Genomic DNA, 24,964 nt, shown 5'->3' with positions numbered 1-24,964 from the left:
CACTTTGTGTGTGTGTGTGTGTGTGTGTGTGTATCAAATGCCGGTAACATCAACAACATGAGGACTCAGTGAGTGATAAGAAGTACTTTATTACATAGTAAAATACATTGTTTCTATTTATATCACAGCTTATCTGTGCGTTTACTCAAATATGAAGAACACAAAGATTGTCGAATGGATGAACACATGATTGGGTTTGCACTTTCAGTTATGAATTGTCAGGAATAGCAATATTCCTGACAATTCCGAGCTTTCCGAATCAACTTAGTCATCTTCTACGACTAATGAGTCTCTACCCTTCATGTGTGTTTATGTGCTCCTGCATACCTCTTTGTGTCCATATTTATTTCTGTGTGCACGGATGTGCTTGTATGTGTGTGTGTGTGTGTGTGTGTCTTTGCTCATCTATACTTGCTCATGTTGGGAGGGGTATTGGCTGCAGTGAGAGAGCATCTGTGGAATGGCAGTCTTAAGGCTAATTGTGATGAAGCTAACTCGTCACGTTGGCACGGCACAGACACACCAATACACCCCAATGATAATGTGTCCCTGAACGGAAAGTGGAAAACACATCTGAGTCCACACCCACCCTTACATGTGCACATGCAGCGCCACACACACATACACACATAAACACACACACACACACACACTCGCACACACTGGAATCACAATATGGTCTGTAATTGTGCATCTAAGTAGACCTGTTAAAATGTTTGTGTCATGGAAATTAGGAAACTTCTAAATTCCTTTAGCGTTCCGCTGAAAACAAACCAGAGCTGCTGCGTTTTGTTTCCACTAGGCCTCTTGCAGAGCAATCAAGACCAGCTTGATTGTCACTTGAAAGAGGTTAAACTACGCAGTACTTCATGGCCATACAGTTGTTTAGCCACACTAATAGTAATAACCTCCAAATCTGGCTAACCCTGAGATAAATCATTTTTAAACTATTGTTTGTCTGCACCTAGTCAAGCATGAAACAAAGAGCCAAAGCAGTTAGGTAGACCACATCTCTTTGCAACCACTTGCTGTGTTATTCAGGTGCTACCTGAGGCCTGCTGCTGTATCAGCCAGGCATCCAACTCTTCATTTGCCTTGCTGGTTCATATCTGCTCTCACTTGGGTCACAGAAATGTTTTGCATTGTGGTCTTAACAGGGAAAATTTTTAATTTCATGTGGCAAGCCATCTTGTTTTTTAAATGGTGAGGAAATGATCTGTGAGACCTTGGGTGGGTAAATTAAAATCAAGTGTTGTATTAATAGACTACTGGCAGCATTGAGAGTCTTTTCAGAGTGTTAAGAGTTCATTGCAACCATGCCATCATCTTTTCTAAGGGAGCTGCATCTTTTTGCCTTTCAGTGATGCTTGAGGTCTAGAGGTCCAGTCCTGTTCATACTCTCCCTCTGTCACCATTATTGGTGTTTTCCGGTATCCATCGTGGTTCTGGCTCTGTCCGGTACATCGTGGTTCACTCCGGTTCTGCATAATTTAGTCCAGCAGTGCGCTCACCAACTTTACAGCTTCTCCTAAACTTAAACGTCTCCATTTTTCATATGGAAACATCAGCCCACTAACATCTATCAGATAACAGGGCATTTTGCTTTATGAACAGAACATCTTTTCCTTTATGCAAAAAATGTAAAGTTTAAATCTGGCATTTGATCCCTACATGCTGTAGTGAACGTTGGTACGTTGGTAAAGGTCACTTAGGTTCAGAAATGTTCAACTCATCTGGTTACGGTTGAGCTAATTATAACAGCTCAGCTGAGCACCATTCAGCTCACCTCAGGTTTGGTCAGGTCAGCTCAACTGCCTATACCTCGGGTTCCGCTCAGCACAATTCAGTGGTATGAAAATCTTTATCTGTAGCCCCTGAACATGAAGTCTTGGCCCAGGACTCTGTTATGTTGGCTTGGGGTAGCCTTAAGGATCCTCAAACACAAACTGCTGGTGGTCCTCGATGCCTCGGGCAAAAAGCCGGATCAACTGCCACTGGACACTGTGAGGAGGGAGAAACATCCACACACATCATTTACTCTGAATAACAAACCATCAACTTAATGACTGTGTTCATTTCGGTGAGACTTTGCTGTCAATGAGGCGGATGTAAAAGCAATGGAACAGGGCTCTTGTGTGTGGACTTGGCAAGCAAACTCAGAATCGAAAGTCTTTCCAGTGTGTAATGTATAAAGGCCTACAAAGATGTACCTCTAACGCAATACTTATAGAGCTGGGGTGCTTTATTGTTTCACGAAGAAGTTCCTGATGCGTCTAAAGTAAAGTATTTGAAGAGAAAAGCTGACTTTAATTCAGATTGATTTGTGAACCTGCAGTCAATAGTCAAGATGGTTAGGGCTCAGTGCCATACAGAGAGACTGCTAGCTGAAACCTGTTGCAGGACTATGAAGCCTGTTGCATTCAAACTGAGATCAACAAGTAGGGATGGAACAAAATTATCTGATCATTCAGATACTTCTGGAGATTTCTTCCAGCATGAGATTTATCCATTTTGGGACAGACTCTTTACATCTACTTCATAATTTTGTATCTCTAAAATGTAGATGAACCAGTCTGTTAAAAATCCTGAAAATGGTCATTTTTATTTATTCTATTGTCACCTCTGGTGATACTGGTAATTGCATCAGTTTCGAGCACTCCAAATCCCAGTCACTATGAAACAGACAGTGGCATCTGTTGGTAAAGGTCTTCTATGAGCTCGGTCAGCAAATCTGCTTGTTGGCTACAACGTCATTTCCTCAAATCACTGCCACCTGACTTATTCATCTGTATTTTGCTGCCATGGTGAAGACATAATGTTATGCCCTGAATATTTTTTCTGGGAAATCCCTACCTGACAGTAAACACAAAAGTGAGCAACTGCAAATGCACTGGATATTTATGGGTTGTTGTTTGACATATGCTGGTAGGAGAAAGTGTTGAAAATGACTTTGCTCTTATTCTTAGTCCATTTCCTCAGTCATGAACATATTCTGCTCAGTCCAGATTGTGACACTCTATTGACCTCCTGGCCCTTACTTACTATTTTTTGAAGAATTTGGAGAATTTGTCTCAGGTCTTCTAACTCACTATGATGAGATTCTTATTCTTGGTGATTTCAATATTTGCCTGAATAAGGCTGCTGATCCTCTTAAGTAAAGGCTTTCTGGTGCTTGTTGGTATGTTTGGGTTCACTCAGTTCTTTTAAGAGTTGACTCATTACAGTGGTAACACCCTTGATTTGGTTTTATCTAAAGGGATAGCTGTTTCTGATCTGAATTTCTTGCCAACCACATCTGTGTCAGATCATTTTCTCATTAAATTTGAAGCATTATTGGCCTGTCCTGTTAATGTCAGTACAGAAGTATTTGCCACTCGCCACATTGGTCCCTCCACTGTCGCTGCATTTGGCCTGCAGCTGCCTGAAGTCTTGGCTCCTTTCACTGTAGTGACTGACTGTTGAAGATTTCGTCTCCTTGATTCAGTTGCACCTCTCACTACCAGAGCTAGGCGACTAAAGAGGCCTACACACTAGTTTAACGATGAGACATGTGCTCTTAAGTGGGCCTGCAGGACACTTGAATGTAAATGGTGAAAATTAAAATTGGAAGTTTTTTACCTATCTTGACACGAGTGTTTATTGAAATACAAGCATGCTTTATCTCCTGCAAAAGCAGGGTATCTCTCTCGCTTAATCAATATAAAGAAACATAACCCTAAATTTCTCTTTGACACTTTTTACATTTACTAAAAAGCAGCCATCTGTTAGCTTAGCTGCTTACCATTCACTGCCCATGAGTTTCTAGACTTCCTGCAATAAGGTTGATGAGGTCATAAACAAAAATTAGTTCTTAAACTCCAGCTACATCAGCAGATCCTGTTTTACCAAATTCATGTCTATACAGCTTTTGGAGACTATTTCTCTAGATACTTTGACTAAGCTGGTGTTAGCTTCTAAACCAACTATTTTCCTACTTGACCCATTACCAGCAAAACTTTTTAAAGACCTCTGGCCGTTCCTGGGACCTACAATGCTAATGTAACCTGCACGACAGGGGAATGGGCCTATGCTTGCGCAGGGACAGTTTACAGTCTAATGTCTAAGTTCAGTGGAGATTGGTGTAGGTTTTTTTCTAGACCAGATTCTAGTACTCACCCCAAAGACAACACACACACTCGTGGGTATAGTTTACAAAAAAAAAAAAACAATTTATTTCAACAGTTCAAAGTAAAGTTATTTCAATATCAATACTAAATGAGATGATATATAATATATATATATATATATATATATATATATATTACTCTATTATACTTTTTAAAAGTTCTTCCTAATATTCTATTTATTGTCTATATCTATCTATATTCTATTTTATACCCTTCTAATATATTACTTATGCAGCCATATTCTACACTAACAAATTAAAGAAAATAATCCAAAATAAAGTATGAGTGCACTCAAAGAAAATAATAAAGAAAAGAAAAGGGGGAATGATTCAGTCTTCCAATCTGTGCAAGGTGCAATGTCCAGATCCTACCACAATCATAGGGGCAAGTTAATGTAGAGGCGATGATGATGAATCCAAATCCAGGGCGATGATGGGGGCAATCAAAGGGGGTATCCAAGGGTTCCAAAAGGTGTAGCAAGGGGGGGGTTGTTCAGGGTACTAAAAACCCAGTCTGCACAAAATTGTACAGATTCCTTATTAATTGCAATCTATCAAACAATTACAAACAAAATAAAAATACCCAAATCTAGAGTCAATTCTCGGAATTAAATCATTTCCTACATATAACTAATATTCGGCTGAATGACAACAGCCTATTGTTGTAAGAACAGTTAAAACAATGTCAAACAATGTCACCGCAGCCAGGCTGCATGACGGTCAGATGGTACTATCAACGTGAATTCACGTCTAGCTGGCTGCTATGGGTTCCATGGATGCCATGTAGCCCGAGTTGGCTAGGTGGCTAGTGGCAACTGGAGCTTACAGTTTTTTTTAACAACAAGCATATTATTATATTAAAATGTCTAACATTCCTACATCAAATAAACCCTATGGATCGGGTGTCCTGACTGGTTTTAAAGCTCTGAATCATATGGGAAACTGCTAAGGATCATAGATATACGTTTTAGCTGGGTTAGCTTAGCTTAGCAACCAATCGAAAATTGTCAGTCTTTAGATTTCAAGATTTTAAACGCTTATCTCACCAGGATTCCAGCAGCGTACAAAACACAAGAGACAAGAGTCTTCCTTCTTCCTTCAACGGGAGATCATCTGTCTTTGGATAAAATCAAGATATCCTACGTAAATGGCTATGATTACATGGAACACAGAAAGCTGTTTACTTTTAGCTTTGGCTAGCGGCTCACCAAGGAAGCTTCGTGGGAGGGATCTTTTTGTCGTAGTTCAAATGTCCTGTAGTTCAAATATCCGTAGTTCAAATATCAATAATTCAAGTATCCATAGTCAAAGTTGTCCGTATTTGTAAATACCCGTATTTCTCTTCTCTTCCAGTCTTTCTCTCGTCAAATTCATTCTCTCTTCTCTATTGTTGACGGTTGTTTTTATGGTTTAAACTCTGTAGCTCGTGTGCCTCTTAGAGGCTGCTAGTGGAACTTACATACGTCACAGGGTACATGTAATCATGTGGGTTACACTAACACTGTTGATTTATCACTTACTAGTGGCAGTGTGCCCAGCAGTTTGAAGACAGCTGTGGTCAAACCTAAACTTAAGAAACCGCACCTCGATCCAGGGTGTCTTAATAACTATCGACCAGTCTCTAATCTTCCATTCTTTTCTGAAGTACGAGATAGAGTTGTGTATCAACAACTTTCGACCCATATAGAAGAAAACTATGTATATGAACCTTTTCAATCGGCTTTCAGGGCCTGTTATTCCACTGAAACTACTCTGACCAGAGTGATAAATGATCTTCTACTTGCTATGGACACTGATTCCACCTCTGTGGTTCTATTGCTGGACCTCAGTGAAGCCTCTGACACCACTGATCACTGTATACTATTAAAAATAAATTGTAATTTTGGTGTCTCTGGCCTAGCTCTCTCTTGGCTTAAGTCCTACTTATCTAGAAGATAAGCTATTTCCATTGCTATGCTGATGATACTCAGCTGGATGATCATGCTCAAATGACTAATTTAGAGGCCTGCTTGGCTGCTGTGAAAAATTGGATGTCACTAAATTTCCTGCTTTTAAATTTGGATAAAACTGAAATGCTGGTCGTTGGCTTTGCCAGACACAGACACCAATTTGATCAAGTAACAGTAACAATCGACAACTCTGATTTCACCAAGTGTGGCAGCTAAAAATCTTGGTGTTACGTTTGATCCCAGCCTTTCCTTTGATAAGCACATTAAAGAAATCCCCAAGAATGCCTTTTTTCACTTACATAACAAAGCTAAAATTCATTCTTTCCTGTTCATGGCTGACGTAGAGACTCTAATACATGCATTTGTTTCATCCAGACTTGATTACTGTAATGTTCTGTTGTCAGGTCTGCCACATGCTTGTACTAAAAGTCTTCAGATGGTTCAAAATGCTGCAGGTAGAATCCTAACTAAAACTAGAAAATTTGACCTTATTACACCAATTCTTGCCTCCCTTCATTGGCTTCCTATCCATGTTAGATCAGACTTCAAGGTGCTTCTGCTGACTTATAAAATCCTAAATGGGCTTATCCCATCATACCTGTCTGATCTCCTTAAAATGTACATTCCATCTCGAGTGCTACACACTCAAAATACAGGGCTCCTGTGTGTACCCAAAGTTAAAAAGAAGTCAGTTGGTGGCATGGCCTTTTCCTGTCGGGCCCCGTTCTTGTGGAATAACCTGCCTGCTGCCGTGAATGGTGTGATGTGAGTCTCATATGTGCATGTGTAGTCTGTCCTGTCAAGTCTACCTGGTGACGGTGGTCGCGTGGCTCAGGTCCTGGACTGTTCCGGTGGCATTTGGACACTACTTGATATCCTGCTCATCATATTCTTCATATATCTTATAATTCTGTTATCCTCTTTCAATGTTGTATTCTGTAAATTGTGTTTTATTCTGTACACACAACCGAGATCCCTCCTCCGTTGCTCTCCCTGAGGTTTCTTCCCATTTTTTCTCCCTGTTAAAGGTTTTTTTTTTCAGGGAGTTGTATCTTATCTGATGCAAGGATCTAAGGACAGGATGTAGTATTGCTGTAATGCCCCAGAGGCAAATTTGTAATTTGTGATAATGAGCTATACAAATAAAATTGACTTTAATTGACTTTACTTGTTTGCATGTAAAATGTTCAGTATTGTAGCTTCAACTGCATTTTGTTTTCCAATGAATAAACCTACCTTTAGCTCCTTTCCCACTGAGCAACCCCCCCCCCCCCAACACCTGCTAACATCCGGCTTTTGTCTTCAATGGGAAAGGTTTTAATCGGCATTCAGTCCGGGACAAATGTCTGCAGTAGTCACCGGTATTTATTGGCTCCAGCGCCGATCAGGAGTTATGGAATCATGACACCTGGGTAGACACGCTAATTTTCGCCCCTTTTCCAGTGCAACGCTATGACTCCATCCAAGCAGCGCTCAAAGTTTGTTCCAAACTAGTTGGCACTGAGTTTTAAAGGAAAACTGAATAAATAACCAGTATAAAAAAGAAGTAACCACCGTAACATTTTCACTGGCCTCCATGCTGCTTTCTGCTGATTTTTTCCCAATCGCATCAGAAACATGGGCAGACAAGCTAATTTTCGCTCCTTTTCCGGCACGTTCATGATGTTAAATGTGACACATCAGGGAAAAAAAAGCCCAAAAATCAAAATGAAAGGCATACTCTTCTCCCCAATTGTATCCGGCCAAATGACTAATTTAGAGGCCTGCTTGGCTGCTGTGAAAAATTGGATGTCACTTAATTTCCTGCTTTTAAATTTGGATAAAACTGAGATGCTGGTCGCGATCCCCCCCCCCCCCCGATCCCCCTCCCCCCGAACAGGCACCCCGACCGACCAGAGGAGGTGCTAGTGCAGTGACCAGGACACATAACCACATCCGGCTTCCCACCCCCAGACACAGCCAGTTGTTTCTGTAGGGGCGCCCGACCAAGCCGGAGGTAACACGGGGATGTGATCCAGCGAGCCTTATCTTGGTAGGCAATGGAATAGACTGCTACGTTACCCAGACACTTCAATCGCCTATTTTTAGCGTGTTTTCCTGCATAAAAAAAAATAATGGCTTAAACGTGGTAATATTGGTGAGAAAAGGGTATAATATTACTCAACAAGTACCAGAGCTTTTTTTACTTTATTTTTCTGTCAGTCACTTTTGTGTGAATAGGCAGGCGTCAAACCCCCTCAAACCGTGGATATTTCACCTTTGGAACAAAACCTTCACTTTCATACCTTTCTTTCTTCCTGCTCTCCCTCTCTCGTCCCCCCCACCTGGTCTATAACCATTAATTATCGGAGCAGCACTCTGGCTGCTTCACTCCAAGAACGATTAGCAGAGAGGAAGCGGCAATAAAAGGATGGACTTCTGTTTTAATTAAAGGGGAGTAGCCTTTTAACAGGGGGAGGGCCATTAAATTAGCAACATTACAGCGGCATGCATCATTGGCAAAGTACAATGGGGCATGAAATAAATGACGCGTCGAACAGTGCCAGACCGACTGTACAGAGATCTGACAGTGGGGAAAGTTGTGGTGTGGACAAGCTTTCCAGATGGGGCAATGATAATGGGGTTTTTTTTTATTACCAACCAGTTGCCAAGGTTTTCTGGGAGGAGCTGGTGGAAAGCTCTCCAGACCAGAAAAGGCTGGACATTTTGAAGAGATGTTACTGAGGCAATTTTTCGGCTGAGTAGGTACAAGAATTTCGTGTTTGGTGTGTGCTTATACTGAACACTTGAGATACGCACTTTTTTTAAAATACCTAGAATTTGCATACAGACCCTTATTTCATAATTCAAATAGGATGCTCCTAGTTTATCTCGAATGGAGTTGATGGATAAACATCCTTCCCACGTTATCAAATACCAGTGTATCAGTGTGTAATAGTTTGCGTATGTGGGCTGGCTTGGTGTAGTTTGAATGCAAGTTTCTATTTAAATGGTTGAAATCACATTCTGTGGCATTTTTCCTACAAGGAAGTATTCTGCTTTGTCTCCTTTATATTAACCCGAGGATATAACAGTCATATTTCAGGACAATTTTGACTGCCAGTTTCAGCTATAATTTCCAAGTGGGTGTGGTTCCCTACTGTATCAATAAGTTACTCTGGGTCATGTATCACAGCTTTCACTAAAAATAGTCACCATTTTCCACACCTTCAGCGTGACCAATATTTTTCCAAAGCTGAATTGCTTTCCGAGCCCATTCTCATTCCCAGCGTGTAACATATATCAGCACTGTAGACAAAATGGTAAGATATGGCGCACAAGGTACCCTTTAGCATCTGTATGAAATGTTGGGGCGTTAACCACCACCTAACCTTTTAACCAACTGCCTGACCTTAACCACTACCCAATCCTTACCTTAAACTTAACCACTACTGCCTAAGCTATATTTAATTGATATTCATAAATGAGGCCGCAAGTCTCACATTGAAGTATGTGGAGCACCAGCCGCATCTCTACAACAGATGCTGATGGGTAAATTGTGTGTTAATATATCAACACTTTGTCAACAATGTTCATATAATATGATGTCATGGGATGAGAATGTGTTGGTTTTCCAAGTGTTTTGGCACTTCTGCAGCCGACTTTGTTTTGCTTCAGTTTATGAGTTGGCCTACCATCAGCTGTATTATTTCCTTAATTTATTAAGGAATTAATACATTTATGTATTTAATAATACATGTATTAAGGATTTATTAATCATCCTTAAATTATCAAATTACTAAATTTAAAATATTTAAATTTAAACTATTATCATTAAATTATTTAAATCATTATTACATTTAAATTATATTAATTAAATACATTTAAATTATTCGTAATTTATTAAGGAAATAATCAATTTAACCCCTTTATTTATTTATTTAATAATATATTTATTAAGGACATAATACGAGACAAAGTTGCCCAAAATTTAGAGTCGCTGTGGATCTGGAGTTCTGATGTGTGGTAATTCCCATTGAGACACCCATGAAATGTCTTCCCATGAGCTGGTACCTGACTTGTATGGCAGTGTGAGGCAGGATCTCCCCGTCACAGTTCCAGCTGCTGTCGGCGGACCCGTAGTTGAAGGCTGGAGAGGTGGAGCAGATGGAACTGAATGTCCTCTTCTCTCTGGTCTCACTCGGGTCCTTAACCGAATCCACCTCCTGCTGCTTGGGCTGGAATCGGAACTTCCGAATCCGATGGACCTCCACAAACGAGTGATCAAACTATGGAGAGACAGAGAAATGGACCGGAGGGAGAGGGAGACGTGGTGATTGAGGGAAGAAACCAATGTGAGCCAAGTCGGTGTGCTGGAGCTGCTGGAATCATTTGGAGTGTTTCGATCCAAAATGAGAAAACTGACACTTGAAGAAAGACATTCCACTCGGACAAAATCGCTAATGGCATTAAAGTGAAACTCACATTTGAATATATTTGGAGTCATTTCCAATGTTCAGACCTCAGCTTATGGAATAGTAGCATATTTGCAGAGAATGTAGACCATGTATGCTTTTAGATATCAATTATTAATGACTAATAACCAAATAATAATGATTATTAGGAAATATTTTTCCAGTTACAATACAAACATAAAGCATTCAAGAATGGGACCCTTCATTGCACCCCTTTCTGACTTTGCCAAAATCCTCTGCCTGTCCTACTCAATCAATGTCCATTTAGCAGTGCCTGCTGTGTTGATCATTGCCAAACCAATCTGAAGGGAGCGGACTTTCTCTTATCCTTTTGAAGCAAAAGTAAGCGATCAGAGGCCAAAGTTGAGATGAGAACCAGAGAGCAGTTGAACGGAGGGCACAGTCATATAAAATAGTCTGGAGGAGGAGGAGAAGAAGGAAAAAGAAGAATTTTTCCAAAACTTTCTACAGTTTCTTGGTCTCTCTGTCTCTGTCTCTGTCTCTGTCTCTCTCTTTCTCTCTTTCTTTCTTTCTTTCTTTCTTTCTTTCTTTCTTTCTTTCTTTCTTTCTTTCTTTCTTTCTTTCCACACAGAGTGACAACCGTTTATTCCACATCAGACCACTTTATGACCGTGAGCTCCTTTGCATTCACGCTGGACCGTCTCTGAAAGGCTTTCTGACAAGGCCATGAATACACTTACTGGCCACTTACACCTTGTTTCTCTCTGCTTGGCTGGACCGCATTAACTTACCTTTAATGCAACGTCCCACTTCCCCTATTTTTGCTACTACTTCTTCTCTATTTTGCAACAAGACCTACAGAGATGTACTGCCTAATAACACGTTTTCACAGCCAAAAAAAAAATCAAACTATCAGAATTGGCCTATATGAAGAAGTGAAATGATTTGTTGCTTTTTATTGCACAGTATAGACAATTTGCGTTTGGCATTGGACATAAAACAATTGAGATCATCTTTTCTCACCTATGTGTTTAAAAGTAGAGGGGGGGGTCAATACGCCTTAATGTTAAAACCCACTGACACATTTATCAATATACCAAGCCAATTTCCCGTGCTGATGTCTGTTTCTCATCCTTTTGGACGCAGCACCTCTTTCGACGAGGGTTGGAGGTTATTTATGACTACGTCAGCAGGCTGAGGCATTTGAACAAAAGTAAACGCTGGTCGGGAAAAAGGGCTGAGTTGGCAAAACAAAGTGCTAGCAAAGCAAGTGGGCAAACTCAGCCTCCAGCCTACTGACTCACTCCCTCACTTCCAATCTGTCCTGCCCTGGGCTGAGCAACTCCTGATGCTGAGTACCGACTTCTGTGCCGAGCGTGATGGGCAAGAGGGTTTGAGCCAAAACCGAATTAGTTTCCAAGTTTCCCAGATCTTAGTGGGTTTCCCCTGTACTTTGAAGGAGAGGATTTGACTTCTCTTTATTCCAGGTGGCTCTAAACTGATCAGTAAAGTCCACTATTCTCCATTCATTATATGTCTGAAATCTGTCTTTTTGTATGAGTTATGTAAGATAACTTGCAACGGGGCATTACAGCTCCTGCAAGTGCCGCTGCAAGAGCAGTTTTCTGTAAAAGAGTGTGAAAGGAAAAGGCTACTGAACTCAAGCTTTGAAATATACTGGCCCCTAACAAAACAAAGAGGAGATGATCCTGAAGCCACATGTGGGATATAACATTTTAAGTGAGCTCCAGAGGGGTTGATTTGGATGCAGAGCGGTTTTCCTTGGATAATGATGTCTCTGTTATAGACAAATATGGGCAGCACACTAAGTATATTATAATTTTTCCAAGAAAAATGATAATATACTTAGTGTGCTGCCCATATTTGAAATAGGAACATGTTTTGTTACGGTGGCTGCAGACTTCATCTGTGCGTATCAGTTTATTCTGTAGATGTATTTGGTCTGGCCACCTAGAGAGCACAATAGAAATAAAAATCAATCAACACACACACACAAACACACACACACACACACACACCCACAGAAAAATCAATCGCAGCTCCGCAGAGTACAATTGCCGCTCCAGAATATCGTGATAGCGTCCCATTTGTTTTTATGTGGATGATGATCCACTTCCTACTTTTCAGCTAATAGCAACACAATTATAATACAAAAATCATTCGGATGAGTCCACAGTTTCAGTTCACCGTTTTTTATCGACTGAGTATCTCATTTTGGCATCGCAGTGACAGCCTCGGTACTAGGGATTTTTTTTAATTTTCTTTAGGAAGGAGGAACGGCTGCTCTTGTTCACATACACTGGGCCGTGCGGCACCTTTTGGAAATTAAATAAGCTGCCTACATTCAGAAGTATTCCCCTGCTTTTACTGCAGCATTTCATGTCCTCTCAGTGAATTTAGGCTCGCGATTGGTAACACCCACCTGGTCTTCTTTGTTAGTGTGTCGCAGGAGGTGTCGCAGGAAGTCGAGGCGGGAACACTTCCTGACTAGGATGAGGTCCGTGGTTCCGTCAGCCAGGTGGGCGGCCGGCGACAGGCCCTTGGGACTCCGGGGACATGCACAGCTCATACTGGCTGCATTGATGGCGATGAATTTGCCCTGAATCACACGCCATTTGCCGCTGCTCTCTGCAAAAACAGACAGGTGAGTTGGCCCTCTAGTTTGAATTAGATGAACAACATGCTACTTGTCTTTGGCTTGTCCTTAAACGCTGCTTTTGTCAGACGTCGGCCTTTCGGTCTTTGCTGGTTAACTTGCTGAATAAAGGAGAAAAAAAAGCCGCCATATTTCCAGGGTGCATTTTTGAAACGATGCTGTGGGTTTGCAGTGGAATTCATGTTGGTCCTGATTGTAGATCGGCATGGAAATCTGTTGGCGTCCAGATTTCTAGCAATGCGTTCTTATCATAGTCTGTCCTAAGCAACGTGGCCCCCATAGAAACTTTGGTATTTCAAGAACTCAAGAATCCCCATGCTTGTAGTATGTTTATACCTGCATATCATGTGATCTGAATCTGGGTATGTTCTCTGGATAATAAACAATGCTGTTATGTCTTTTGGCTTTACAGCTGATATGTCCTCATTGTCTGCAATGTGTCGGCCGTGGGATTGGGTCTCTTTTTTTTTGGTGCGCTCTATGCAAAGAAAAGTGGGTAGGAGGAGCGCAAAGTTGTCAATTGTCATGAAAAGCAGTGATCAAGCAAAAACAAAAAAAAAACAGTTTTTTTTCTTGGATTTTCCCCCCTTTTCTCTCCAATTGTATTCGGCCAATTACCCCACTCTTCTGAGCTGTCCTGGTCGCTGTTCCACCCCCTCTGCCGATTCGGGGAGGGCTGCAGACTCCCACCACCTCTTCTGATACGTGTGGGGTCGCCAGCCGCTTCTTTTCACCTGACAGTGAGGAGTTTCGCCAGGGGGGGCATAGCGCCTGGGAGGATCACGCTATTACCCCCAGTCCCCCCCCCCCCCCCCCCGACTAGAGGAGGCACTAGTGCAGCGACCAGGACACATACCCACATCCGGCTTCCCACCCGCAGGCACGGCCAATTGTGTCTGATGGCATGCCCGACTAAGCCGGAGGTAACACGGGGATTCGAATCAGCGATCCCCATGTTGGCAGGCAACGGAATAGACCGCCATTCCACCCGGATGCCCTAAATCAGTTTTTCTTTAATCGGACGGGTCATTTTAATAACTCGGGGGGGGGGGCATATCAGCCACAGCAAGTTGTTTTGCCGCAGTTGTATCTGCAACCGCTCTGGGTGTAACCTCCATGGTGGGGGACTTCAGCAGGAGCCCCCGAGGCGCTGTCCCCACCAACGCGAGCACGCTTTACAGATTGCAATCACACCTGGCTGTTGGTGGTTTTGATTCAATCGCTATAAAACTCAGTCTGCCTCCACAGGTGGTCTGGCAGATATGCCGAGTGCGTTCACACCTTGCATCGATATGCGTTTTTCCTCATCCAATTAACATCTGGATATAGCCTGGAGCACACGTTAATACAAGGTGTAAATGGAAAGGATAGACGATGTACAGGAGGCAGTCAGATGCTGGAGACACAGAATTAGAGAACAGTCCACCACAGAGGTCGGCTCGTTTGGATGAAGCCCGACTGGCAGTTATTCACTTGTTTTTTTTCAATAATTAATACGTGCCCTCTGAATGTGAGATGTTTGCATCTGTACCGCAGCCTTGATCCCCAAGCGCTTAATTATTGTTTATGAGAGGCGACGGTGCATCAAAACATACGAATAAATAAATAAATAAAGCAAAGCGGCACCCTTCCCCTGTCGGGACTAGCAGAGCCTCTCACCGGCGCGATAGTCATTAGAAAAAGCCGTGGCAGTTGATCACAGACACTCAGATTTGCATGTTTTGTTTTTGTGTGTGTAAACCTGCGCTGTCCGCAGGCTCGGCATGACAACATTTGCATGCGAACGTGTCCTACACAAGAGTTAATCTGCAAGTGTTCGCCACTCGCAGAGGCAAACTTTTATTAATTATCAAGAACTGCTTACAATGACTCCAGCCTTCAGACGATCCCCGGGATGATGAGGGCACGGGGTTTGTGTTATCGTCATTTCATTGTTAAATTTGCACTGTTTTTATGAGCACCTCGGAGGGGAAATTATGTGATCTCTCGAAAAGCAAAACGATTCATTACCTTTCCCCTTTCGTCTCGCAAAACAAAACTTACAAAGCCATAATCTGAACCAATGATAACAAGCCTGGCGAGAGTTGATAAACAAACACACACACAAACACACACACACACACACACACACACACACACACACACACACACACACACAGTGCACTAATTGGAAACCAGTGGTTAGGAAACAAGAAACAACATCAAATCCAACTGTGGACTTTAGGCTCCACATTAGCAGGATGTTTCCAAGTGATTATTTGCTTTTGGGGGAAGAGATTGGCTCATTTGCAGAGTGAGTGTTTCTTGCCCCATTGATTTAGCAGTTGTCTGAGGTTTTCCTTGCCAGCAACACAAAAGAAACAACAACCCAGAACAACAAGTAGGACAAATGAACAGCATGAAGCAAACCCATCACCGACACCCGCTGAGCCAAGCGTCGTCCTGATTAGTGGGAATGTACAGCACATCATAAATGCTCTTTCTTTGACACATGCACCCCCCCCCCCCCCACACACACACACACAAAATCCATGGGAACCCAAAATTCTAGCCTGGCAGGACAGTCGGAAACCCCTGAAATGTGACATCCGTAAATGACACCGATTAGAGACTCGGAGAGGTTCTTCTGTACACACACCTCTCATCTGCTCCTCAAGGAACACACACACACACACACACACACACACACACTCAATATCAATATTTAAGCTTCCCCTGGGTGCTTGTAATGTGCTGTTAGCTGATTGTGAGGATAGTACACAATACGTGGATGTGTGTGGGTACATTTTCAAATGTGAGCACACCGTGCGTGCTATTGTGTGTTACTGCTGGGACATCACTGATGGCCCACAGGACATGTGGGGAAGGGGTAATTTTTGTGCAGGAGGGCTGGACGGTGTCCTCAGTAGACTGACAGATGGATGGACAAGTTTGTCATCAGGGAGGACATGCTCTCATCAACCTGTTGCTGCAGCTGAGAGGTCGACATCAAGAGATTGATGCGCAGACGGCTCCAGTGAAGTTGTTACTGCCCCAGCCGTGCCTCCGGTTATTTCCCTCACGTTTCCATGCGTTTCCCTTTTCCCCGGTGTCTCCTGTTTCCCTCTGTCTGTCTCTATGTGTGTGTGTGTGTATGTGGTGTGGGCGTGGCTTCCTTCCCTGGCACTCTCCAGCTCCTTCCTGATTGGCTCCATCCTGGTCCTCATTCACCTCACCTGTCCAGCATGCACATCTGCCTTCAATCAACTCAACAGTATATATATATATATATATATATATATATATATATATATATATACATAATTTTTTTTTATTTTGACCCATCCTAGCTGTGTAGCTAAGAGCAGTGGGCAGCCGTCATGCAAGATTTGGAAAAACTTTTTTTTTTATTTCCCCCCCTTTTTCTCCCCAATTGTACCCGTCCAATTACCCCCACTCTTCTGAGCCGCCCCACTTGCTGCTCTACCCCCTCTGCTGATCCGGGGAGGGCTGCAGACTACCACATGCCTCCTCCGATACAAGTGGAGTCACCAGCCGCTTCTTTTAACCTGACAGTGAGGAGTTTCGCCAGGGGGGCATAGCGCCTGGGAGAATCACGCTATTACCCCCCAGTTCCCCCTCCCCCCTGAAGATGTACCCCGACTGACCAGAAGAGGCGCTAGCGCAGTGACCAGGACACACCCACATCCGGCTTCCCACCTGCAGACACGGCCAATTGTGTCTGTAGGGACGTCCGACCAAGTCGGAGGTAACACGGGGATTCGAACAGACAATCCCTGTGTTGGTAGGCAACGGAATAGACCACTATGCTACCTGGACGCCCCCAGGATTTGGAAAAACTTGTCCATGCTTTTATCTTCAGTTGACTCGACTACTGTTAGGGCATCTGTACAGGTCTCTAAAAAAAGAAAAATCTATCAAACAGCTGCAGCTGATTCAGAATGCTGCTGCTCGAGTCCTTACTAAGTCCAAATGACTGGACCACATCACTCCAGGTCTGAGGCCCTCACACTGGCTTCCTGTCCATCAAAGAATTGATTTTAAAATACTGCTCTTGGTTTATAAAGTACTGAATGGTTTAGGGCCAAAATAAATTTCTGATCTTCTACTACGCAATGAACCGTCCAGACCTCTCAGGTCGTGTGGGGCAGGTCTGCTTTCCGTCCCCAGAGTCAAAACTAAACATGGAGACTTAGCTTTCAATTTTTATGCACCACATATCTGGAACAAACTGCAGGTCTGCTGCAACACTCTGTTCTTTTAAATCAAGGCTGAAGACTTTCCTGTTTGCTGCTGCCTTTTATTAAATCAGATTTGAAGCTTTTCACCTTACACTGCACTGTAACTTTTACTCCCCTGTTTGATCTGTCTTCTTTTATATTTTGTCTTCCTGCCTTTTATGTTCAACGTAAAGCGCTCTAAATTGCCTTGTTGCTGAAATGTGCTATACAAATAAATTTGCCTGGCCTTGCCTTATGATTGCACCATTGATGTGCTCCCAGGAGCTCCCTTGCTTTCCATCCACCTATTCAGCCTGTCTTGCCCTAAGAGGGAAGCAATGGAGACCTACACTCACGACTCCCAAGCTGCAGGTATCACAAGGCCATCGTCCTCTCCTGTTGGTGCAGGTATTTTCTTTGTCTCCAAAAAAGACCATTTATTGTGCCCCTGCATTGACTACCGTGTTTTAAGTAGCACAACAGTTGAAAACAAATACCCGTGGCCGCCCTGATGGCTCACCTGGTAGAGCGCGTACCCTATGTCAAGGCTGAGTCCTTATTGCAGCTGTCTGGGCTCGAAGCCGACCCAGCCCCTTTGCTGCATATCATCCCCTTGCTCTTTCCTGTCTCTCTCTCTACTGTCAATGTCAAATAAAGCAGAACACCCCCCCCTAAAAAAAAATCTAAAAACAAAACAAATATCCTCTTCCTCTGATTAATTCTGCTTTTAAACTGTTCCAGGGAGCCACCATCTTCTCCAAACTCGACCTCAGAAATTCTTGCTGCCTGGTCCGAATCAAGGAAGGAGATGAATGGAAAACTGCCTTTAATACCCCTCTTGGCCTCTTTGAGTATTTAGTCATGTCCTTCGGATTAACCAACAACTCCGCTGTCTTCCAGGCTCTCGTCGACGACGTCCTTCGTGATCTTCTGAAGAGATCAGTTTTTGTTTATCTAGATGATATCCTTATCTTCTCCCAGAACATGGAGGAGCACACCCAGCATGTGAGGCAAGTTCTCCAATGACTACTGGATAACAAACTGTTCGTCAAAGCTGAAAGATGTGAATTCCATGTCAACTTTTTGATTCTGGGCTGTACAAAAATACAATTGACTTAACCCTGTTGGGTTTTTAGGATACATCGTTGAGAGTGGGCAATTGAATCCCGATGCTTCAATGTAGCTTTTGGAAACAACAGGACCGTGAGATGAAGGGGCAGCATTGCACTTTGGCTGTGATCCATGTGTATTTTCCCGTCAGAAAGCCCCGACAGACAAATAGGTAGAGAATGGAGGTAAGCATTGCAGTCTTTTCATTGGCATAGAAGTTGATGTTAGTTGTGGTCTGTCTGCCCGAACGTGATGTGGCAGAAGGGGAATGAATCTCCTCTTCTTCCTCTATAGTTTTTGTGTGACGGGTTGTGTGTGTGTGTGTGTGTGTGTGTTTGTGTGAGTGACAAGTAAACACAAAGGTGGGGGGGGGGGTCTGACATTGCCTTGAGAAAAATTAATGAGCAACAGACAGGAAAAAAGTCAGAGATGGAGGTCAAATGGAACAAAATGGAGTATCTTCAACTATTTAAGAAAATGCTTAGAAATTGAATATTTCCTCTCCATGGAAAAAGTTTTGAAGTGTTTTTTTTTAAGTTTGCCTATATGTTTTCTTTTCTTTTTTTTCTTTCAATGTTGTTCTTTTCTCTGCTTGCAGTTTTAACTTGTGATGCACTTTGTGACTGTTGAAGTATTCCATGAAGTACTTCATGGAATACTTATATTTCGTATATTTTTACTATCAGCATCACCATAGATGATGGATAACAAACCATGCAAAGTCATACCTTGATCTGATTTATCCATGGATGTCTTGCAGGACGTGTCCTCTGACTGGGCTTTGTGTTGGCAGACATGACACCTGCAATTATCACATGTCAATTAAGGCATACATCCGATTTTTAAGAGGCCAAAGTAATATGTTCTTTTTTTTTCCTTTCTTGGATTTTTTCACTTGGCCAATTATCCCACTCTTCCGAGCCGTCCTGGTCACTGCTCTGCCCCCCTCTGCCGAGCCGGGGAGGGCTGCAGACTACCACATGCCTCCTCCGATACATGTGGAGCCGCCAGCCGCTTCTTTTCACCTGACAACAAGGAGTTTCGCCAGGGGGACGTAGCACGTGGGAGGATCACACTATTCCCCCCAGTACCCCCCGAACAGGCGCCCCGACCGACCGGGAGAGGCACTAGTGCAGTGACCAGGACACATACCCACATCTGGCTTCCCACCCGCAGACACGGCCAATTTTGTCCATAGGGACGCCCAACCAAGCGGAGGTAACACGGGGATTCGAACCGGCAATCCCCGTGTTGGTAGGTAATGGAATAGACCGCCACGCCGCCCGGACGCCCCAAAGTAATTTGTTCTATGAACTGAAGTCCTGCAAGTGAACCTCAGAAATAGTGTTTTCCTTCTGGAAATATTAAGTTATAAGTGAATGAATGCTCTGGCAAGTGAGTCGGGTTGAAAACGGAGAAGAGAAAGTAAATCCATCTTAGTTGCAGATATCGATCTGTGTTGTCAAAGAGAAAACCGAATAGGCCGCATTCATTTGTTCAGATTAATGACTTGTATCCCACAGTTGACTCATACTAGCATTGCAAACAATAACGCCTCCCAGATATTAAAAACCAGAGCAAGAAACCTTGCGCTTTATAGGATGAGACTGAAAAGACTCCGAGTCGATGATGTATTTGAAGGGCTTCCTGAAAACCTGGAACAGTCCCTTTAAAGCTCAGCCAGTGGTATGTGCTATTGCTCTTGAACTACATCAGATAAGTGGTTAGCTAGCCGTAAAATACGTGGACCGCTGAAAATCTTGAAAATGGAGTGCTTTGCTCTTATCTCGTTGAGCCGTGTTTGTAGGAAATATTTACCCAGATCGACACTGCAGCTTGTCTCTGGGGTTCCCCTGGTTGTCCTCGGCAGGGAGGAAAGCGATGGTCCCTTCGTAGTCGTTGTGGCTGAGAAACGTTTTCACCCCTGAAGTAGAGATACAGTGTGGGCTAAAAACAGCTGACATGTCTTTATCTCAGCCTCTATTGTACATGGCAGGTTAATTAGGAACACGGTCTCTTTGTTTACAGGGTCTACTTCCACTGCGTGTTTTGCAGTGACCGTTATATTTGCTATGTCTGAAGCGTAGGCGAATAGAAGATTATTTCAACAAAGCTTAGAAACAATACTTTGATACAAGTAATAGAGTCCGACATAGTACGGTCAAATAATATCACACCGATATTGGATAAATGGGCTGTTAAAAAGCCATGTCAGGTTTGGTTCTGTGGCTGATCTGGAATCGGTTCTGCAAGGTAAAACTGTTCTCGGATTATGACTCGACTCAGACAAAGGCGTGTACTTTGAACATAGTGCATTCTGCACCATTCAGATTTTAAGATTCCTGTATTAATCCCTCTTGGGGAAATTCAGTTACTGAAAATGAACCCATCCTAGCTGTGATCTGTGTAGGTAGGAGCAGTGGGCTCCCGCCTTCATGCTGCACCCGGGGACCAACTCCGGTTCTTTTCCCATTGCCTCGGTCAAGGGCACAGACAGGAGTTTAAACCCTAACTTGCATGTTTGTTCTGATGGTGGGGGAAACCGGAGCACCTGGAGAAAACCCACCACAGACACAGGGAGAACATGCAAACTCCACACAGAGGACCACCTGGGATGACCCCCCCAAGGTTGGACAACCCCCGGGGTTCGAACCCAGGACCTTCTTGCTGTGAGGTGACAGCGCTAACCACTGGGCCACTGTGCCGCCCAAACCAAATTTAGGACTTTTGTTACTCTAACAAGAATTGGCCCCGAACAAATTCAGCCCATTTTTTAAAAAAATGGTACAGCTTCGGGATATTGCTGTTGTTCAAACCATCTTTTCCTACCGTGAGTGGATGTTTGTAATAGACAAGGCAAAACGGAAACGGAGGTCGTAACCCAGCAGTGTCAGCGGCATGTTTGCCATTAAGCTACAGGAGTTCAAACTTAAACAGAAAGCTTATTTCTCTTTGTGAAAATCACATTTCTAATCCTGCCCAGGGGTGAATATGGTCTAGAGAAGGGTTTAAATCAGAATTGGCCAGTTTTAGAGAGCGTGATTGTGAAAATGTCATTTTTACCAGGGACTTGCTGCAGAAAAAGACACACACACATGCGCGCGCACACACACACACACACACACACACACACCACACACACACACACACACACACATACTATACATATCCATCCATCCATTATCTGAACCACTTATCCTGCTCTCAGGGTTGCGGGGATGCTGGAGCGTATTCCAGCAGTCATTGGGCGGCAGGCGGGGAGACACCCTGGACAGGCCGCCAGGCCATCACAGGGCCGACACACACACACACACACACACACACATTCATACCTAAGGACAATTTAGTATGGCCGATTCACCTGACCTACATGTCTTTGGACTGTGGGAGGAAACCGGAGCCCCCGGAGGAAACCCACGCAGACACGGGGAGAACATGCAAACTCCACACAGAGGACGACCCGGGACGACCCACCAAGGTTGGACTATCCGGGGCTCGAACCCAGGACCTTCTTGCCGTGAGGCGACCGCGCTAACCACTGCACCATCGTGCCGCCTATATATATATATATATATATATATATATATATATATATATATATATATATATATATATATATATATATATACTACCGTTCAAAAGTTTGGGATCACCCAAACAATTTCGTGTTTTCCATGAAAAGTCACACTTATTCACCACCATATGTTGTGAAATGAATAGAAAATAGAGTCAAGACATTGACAAGGTTAGAAATAATGATTTGTATTTGAAATAAGATTTTTTTTACATCAAACTTTGCTTTCGTCAAAGAATCCTCCATTTGCAGCAATTACAGCATTGCAGACCTTTGGCATTCTAGCTGTTAATTTGTTGAGGTAATCTGGAGAAATTGCACCCCACGCTTCCAGAAGCAGCTCCCACAAGTTGGATTGGTTGGATGGGCACTTCTTTGAGCAGATTGAGTTTCTGGAGCATCACATTTGTGGGGTCAATTAAACGCTCAAAATGGCCAGAAAAAGAGAACTTTCATCTGAAACTCGACAGTCTATTCTTGTTCTTAGAAATGAAGGCTATTCCATGCGAGAAATTGCTAAGAAATTGAAGATTTCCTACACCGGTGTGTACTACTCCCTTCAGAGGACAGCACAAACAGGCTCTAACAGGTACTATTTAATGAAGATGCCAGTTGGGGACCTGTGAGGCGTCTGTTTCTCAAACTAGAGACTCTAATGTACTTATCTTCTTGCTCAGTTGTGCAACGCGGCCTGCCACTTCTTTTTCTACTCTGGTTAGAGCCTGTTTGTGCTGTCCTCTGAAGGGAGTAGTACACACCGGTGTAGGAAATGTTCAATTTCTTAGCAATTTCTCGCATGGAATAGCCTTCATTTCTAAGAACAAGAATAGACTGTCGAGTTTCAGATGAAAGTTCTCTTTTTCTGGCCATTTTGAGCGTTTAATTGACCCCACAAATGTGATGCTCCAGAAACTCAATCTGCTCAAAGAAGTGCCCATCCAACCAATCCAACTTGTGGGAGCTGCTTCTGGAAGCGTGGGGTGCAATTTCTCCAGATTACCTCAACAAATTAACAGCTAGAATGCCAAAGGTCTGCAATGCTGTAATTGCTGCAAATGGAGGATTCTTTGACGAAAGCAAAGTTTGATGTAAAAAAAATCTTATTTCAAATACAAATCATTATTTCTAACCTTGTCAATGTCTTGACTCTATTTTCTATTCATTTCACAACATATGGTGGTGAATAAGTGTGACTTTTCATGGAAAACACAAAATTGTTTGGGTGATCCCAAACTTTTGAACGGTAGTGTATATATATATATACACTCACCGGCCACTTTATTAGGCACACCTGTCCAACTGCTCGTTAACACAAATTTCTAATCAGCCAATCACATGGCAGCAACTCAATGCATTTAGGCATGTAGACATGGTCAAGACGATCTGCTGCAGTTCAAACCGAGCATCAGAATGGGGAAGAAAGGTGATTTAAGTGACTTTGAACGTGGCATGGTTGTTGGTGCCAGACGGGCTGGTCTGAGTATTTCAGAAACTGCTGATCTACTGGGATTTTCACGCACAACCATCTCTAGGGTTTACAGAAAATGGTCCGAAAAAGAGAAAATATCCAGTGAGCGGCAGTTCTGTGGGCGAAAATGCCTTGTTGATGCCAGAGGTCAGAGGAGAATGGCCAGACTGGTTCGAGCTGACAGAAAGGCAACAGTAACTCAAATAACCACTCATTACAACCGAGGTATGCAGAAGAGCATCTCTGAACGCACAACACGTCGAACCTTGAGGCAGATGGGCTACAGCAGCAGAAGACCACACCGGGTGCCACTCCTGTCAGCTAAGAACAGGAAACTGAGGCTACAATTCGCACAGGCTCACCAAAATTGGACAATAGAAGATTGGAAAAACGTTGCCTGGTCTGATGAGTCTCGATTTCTGCTGCGACATTCGGATGGTAGGGTCAGAATTTGGCGTCAACAACATGAAAGCATGGATCCATCCTGCCTTGTATCAACGGTTCAGGCTGGTGGTGGTGGTGTAATGGTGTGGGGGATATTTTCTTGGCACACTTTGGGCCCCTTAGTACCAATTGAGCATCGTGTCAACGCCACAGCCTACCTGAGTATTGTTGCTGACCATGTCCATCCCTTTATGACCACAGTGTTCCCATCTTCTGATGGCTACTTCCAGCAGGATAACGCGCCATGTCATAAAGCTCGAATCATCTCAGACTGGTTTCTTGAACATGACAATGAGTTCACTGTACTCAAATGGCCTCCACAGTCACCAGATCTCAATCCAATAGAGCACCTTTGGGATGTGGTGGACCGGGAGATTCGCATCATGGATGTGCAGCCGACAAATCTGCAGCAACTGCGTGATGCTATCATGTCAATATGGACCAAACTCTCTGAGGAATGTTTCCAGTATCTTGTTGAATCTATGCCACGAAGGATTAAGGCAGTTCCGAAGGGAAAAGGGGGTCCAACCCGGTACTAGCAAGGTGTACCTAATAAAGTGGCCAGTGAGTGTGTATATATATATATATATATATATATATATATATATATATATATATATATATATATATACACTACCGTTCAAAAGTTTGGGATCACCCAAACAATTTTGTGTTTTCCATGAAAAGTCACACTTATTCACCACCATATGTTGTGAAATGAATAGAAAATAGAGTCAAGACATTGACAAGGTTAGAAATAATGATTTGTATTTGAAATAAGATTTTTTTTACATCAAACTTTGCTTTCGTCAAAGAATCCTCCATTTGCAGCAATTACAGCATTGCAGACCTTTGGCATTCTAGCTGTTAATTTGTTGAGGTAATCTGGAGAAATTGCACCCCACGCTTCCAGAAGCAGCTCCCACAAGTTGGATTGGTTGG

General features: G+C 43.1%; 1 protein-coding gene across 1 annotated transcript in view; it reads right to left on the bottom strand.

Annotated features, from left to right (window-relative positions):
• Positions 1 to 1,658: 1,658 nt before the first annotated feature.
• Positions 1,659 to 24,964, bottom strand: part of cerk (ceramide kinase) — a 56,192-nt gene continuing 32,886 nt past the window's right edge. The window contains exons 9-13 of the mRNA XM_056277671.1: positions 20,355 to 20,460; positions 19,265 to 19,338; positions 12,973 to 13,178; positions 10,168 to 10,382; positions 1,659 to 2,001 (exon numbers count right to left, since the gene is read on the bottom strand). Coding sequence (XP_056133646.1) covers positions 1,926 to 2,001; positions 10,168 to 10,382; positions 12,973 to 13,178; positions 19,265 to 19,338; positions 20,355 to 20,460 — 677 coding nt within the window. The 3' untranslated portion in view covers positions 1,659 to 1,925. The remainder of the gene's footprint in view (positions 2,002 to 10,167; positions 10,383 to 12,972; positions 13,179 to 19,264; positions 19,339 to 20,354; positions 20,461 to 24,964) is intronic.

This window comes from Lampris incognitus, chromosome 3, assembly GCF_029633865.1.
Source record: "Lampris incognitus isolate fLamInc1 chromosome 3, fLamInc1.hap2, whole genome shotgun sequence".
NCBI classification, from domain to species: Eukaryota; Metazoa; Chordata; class Actinopteri; order Lampriformes; family Lampridae; genus Lampris; species Lampris incognitus.
The sequence above is the reverse complement of the archived record's forward strand: the minus strand, read 5'-3'. Positions and strand labels throughout refer to the sequence as shown.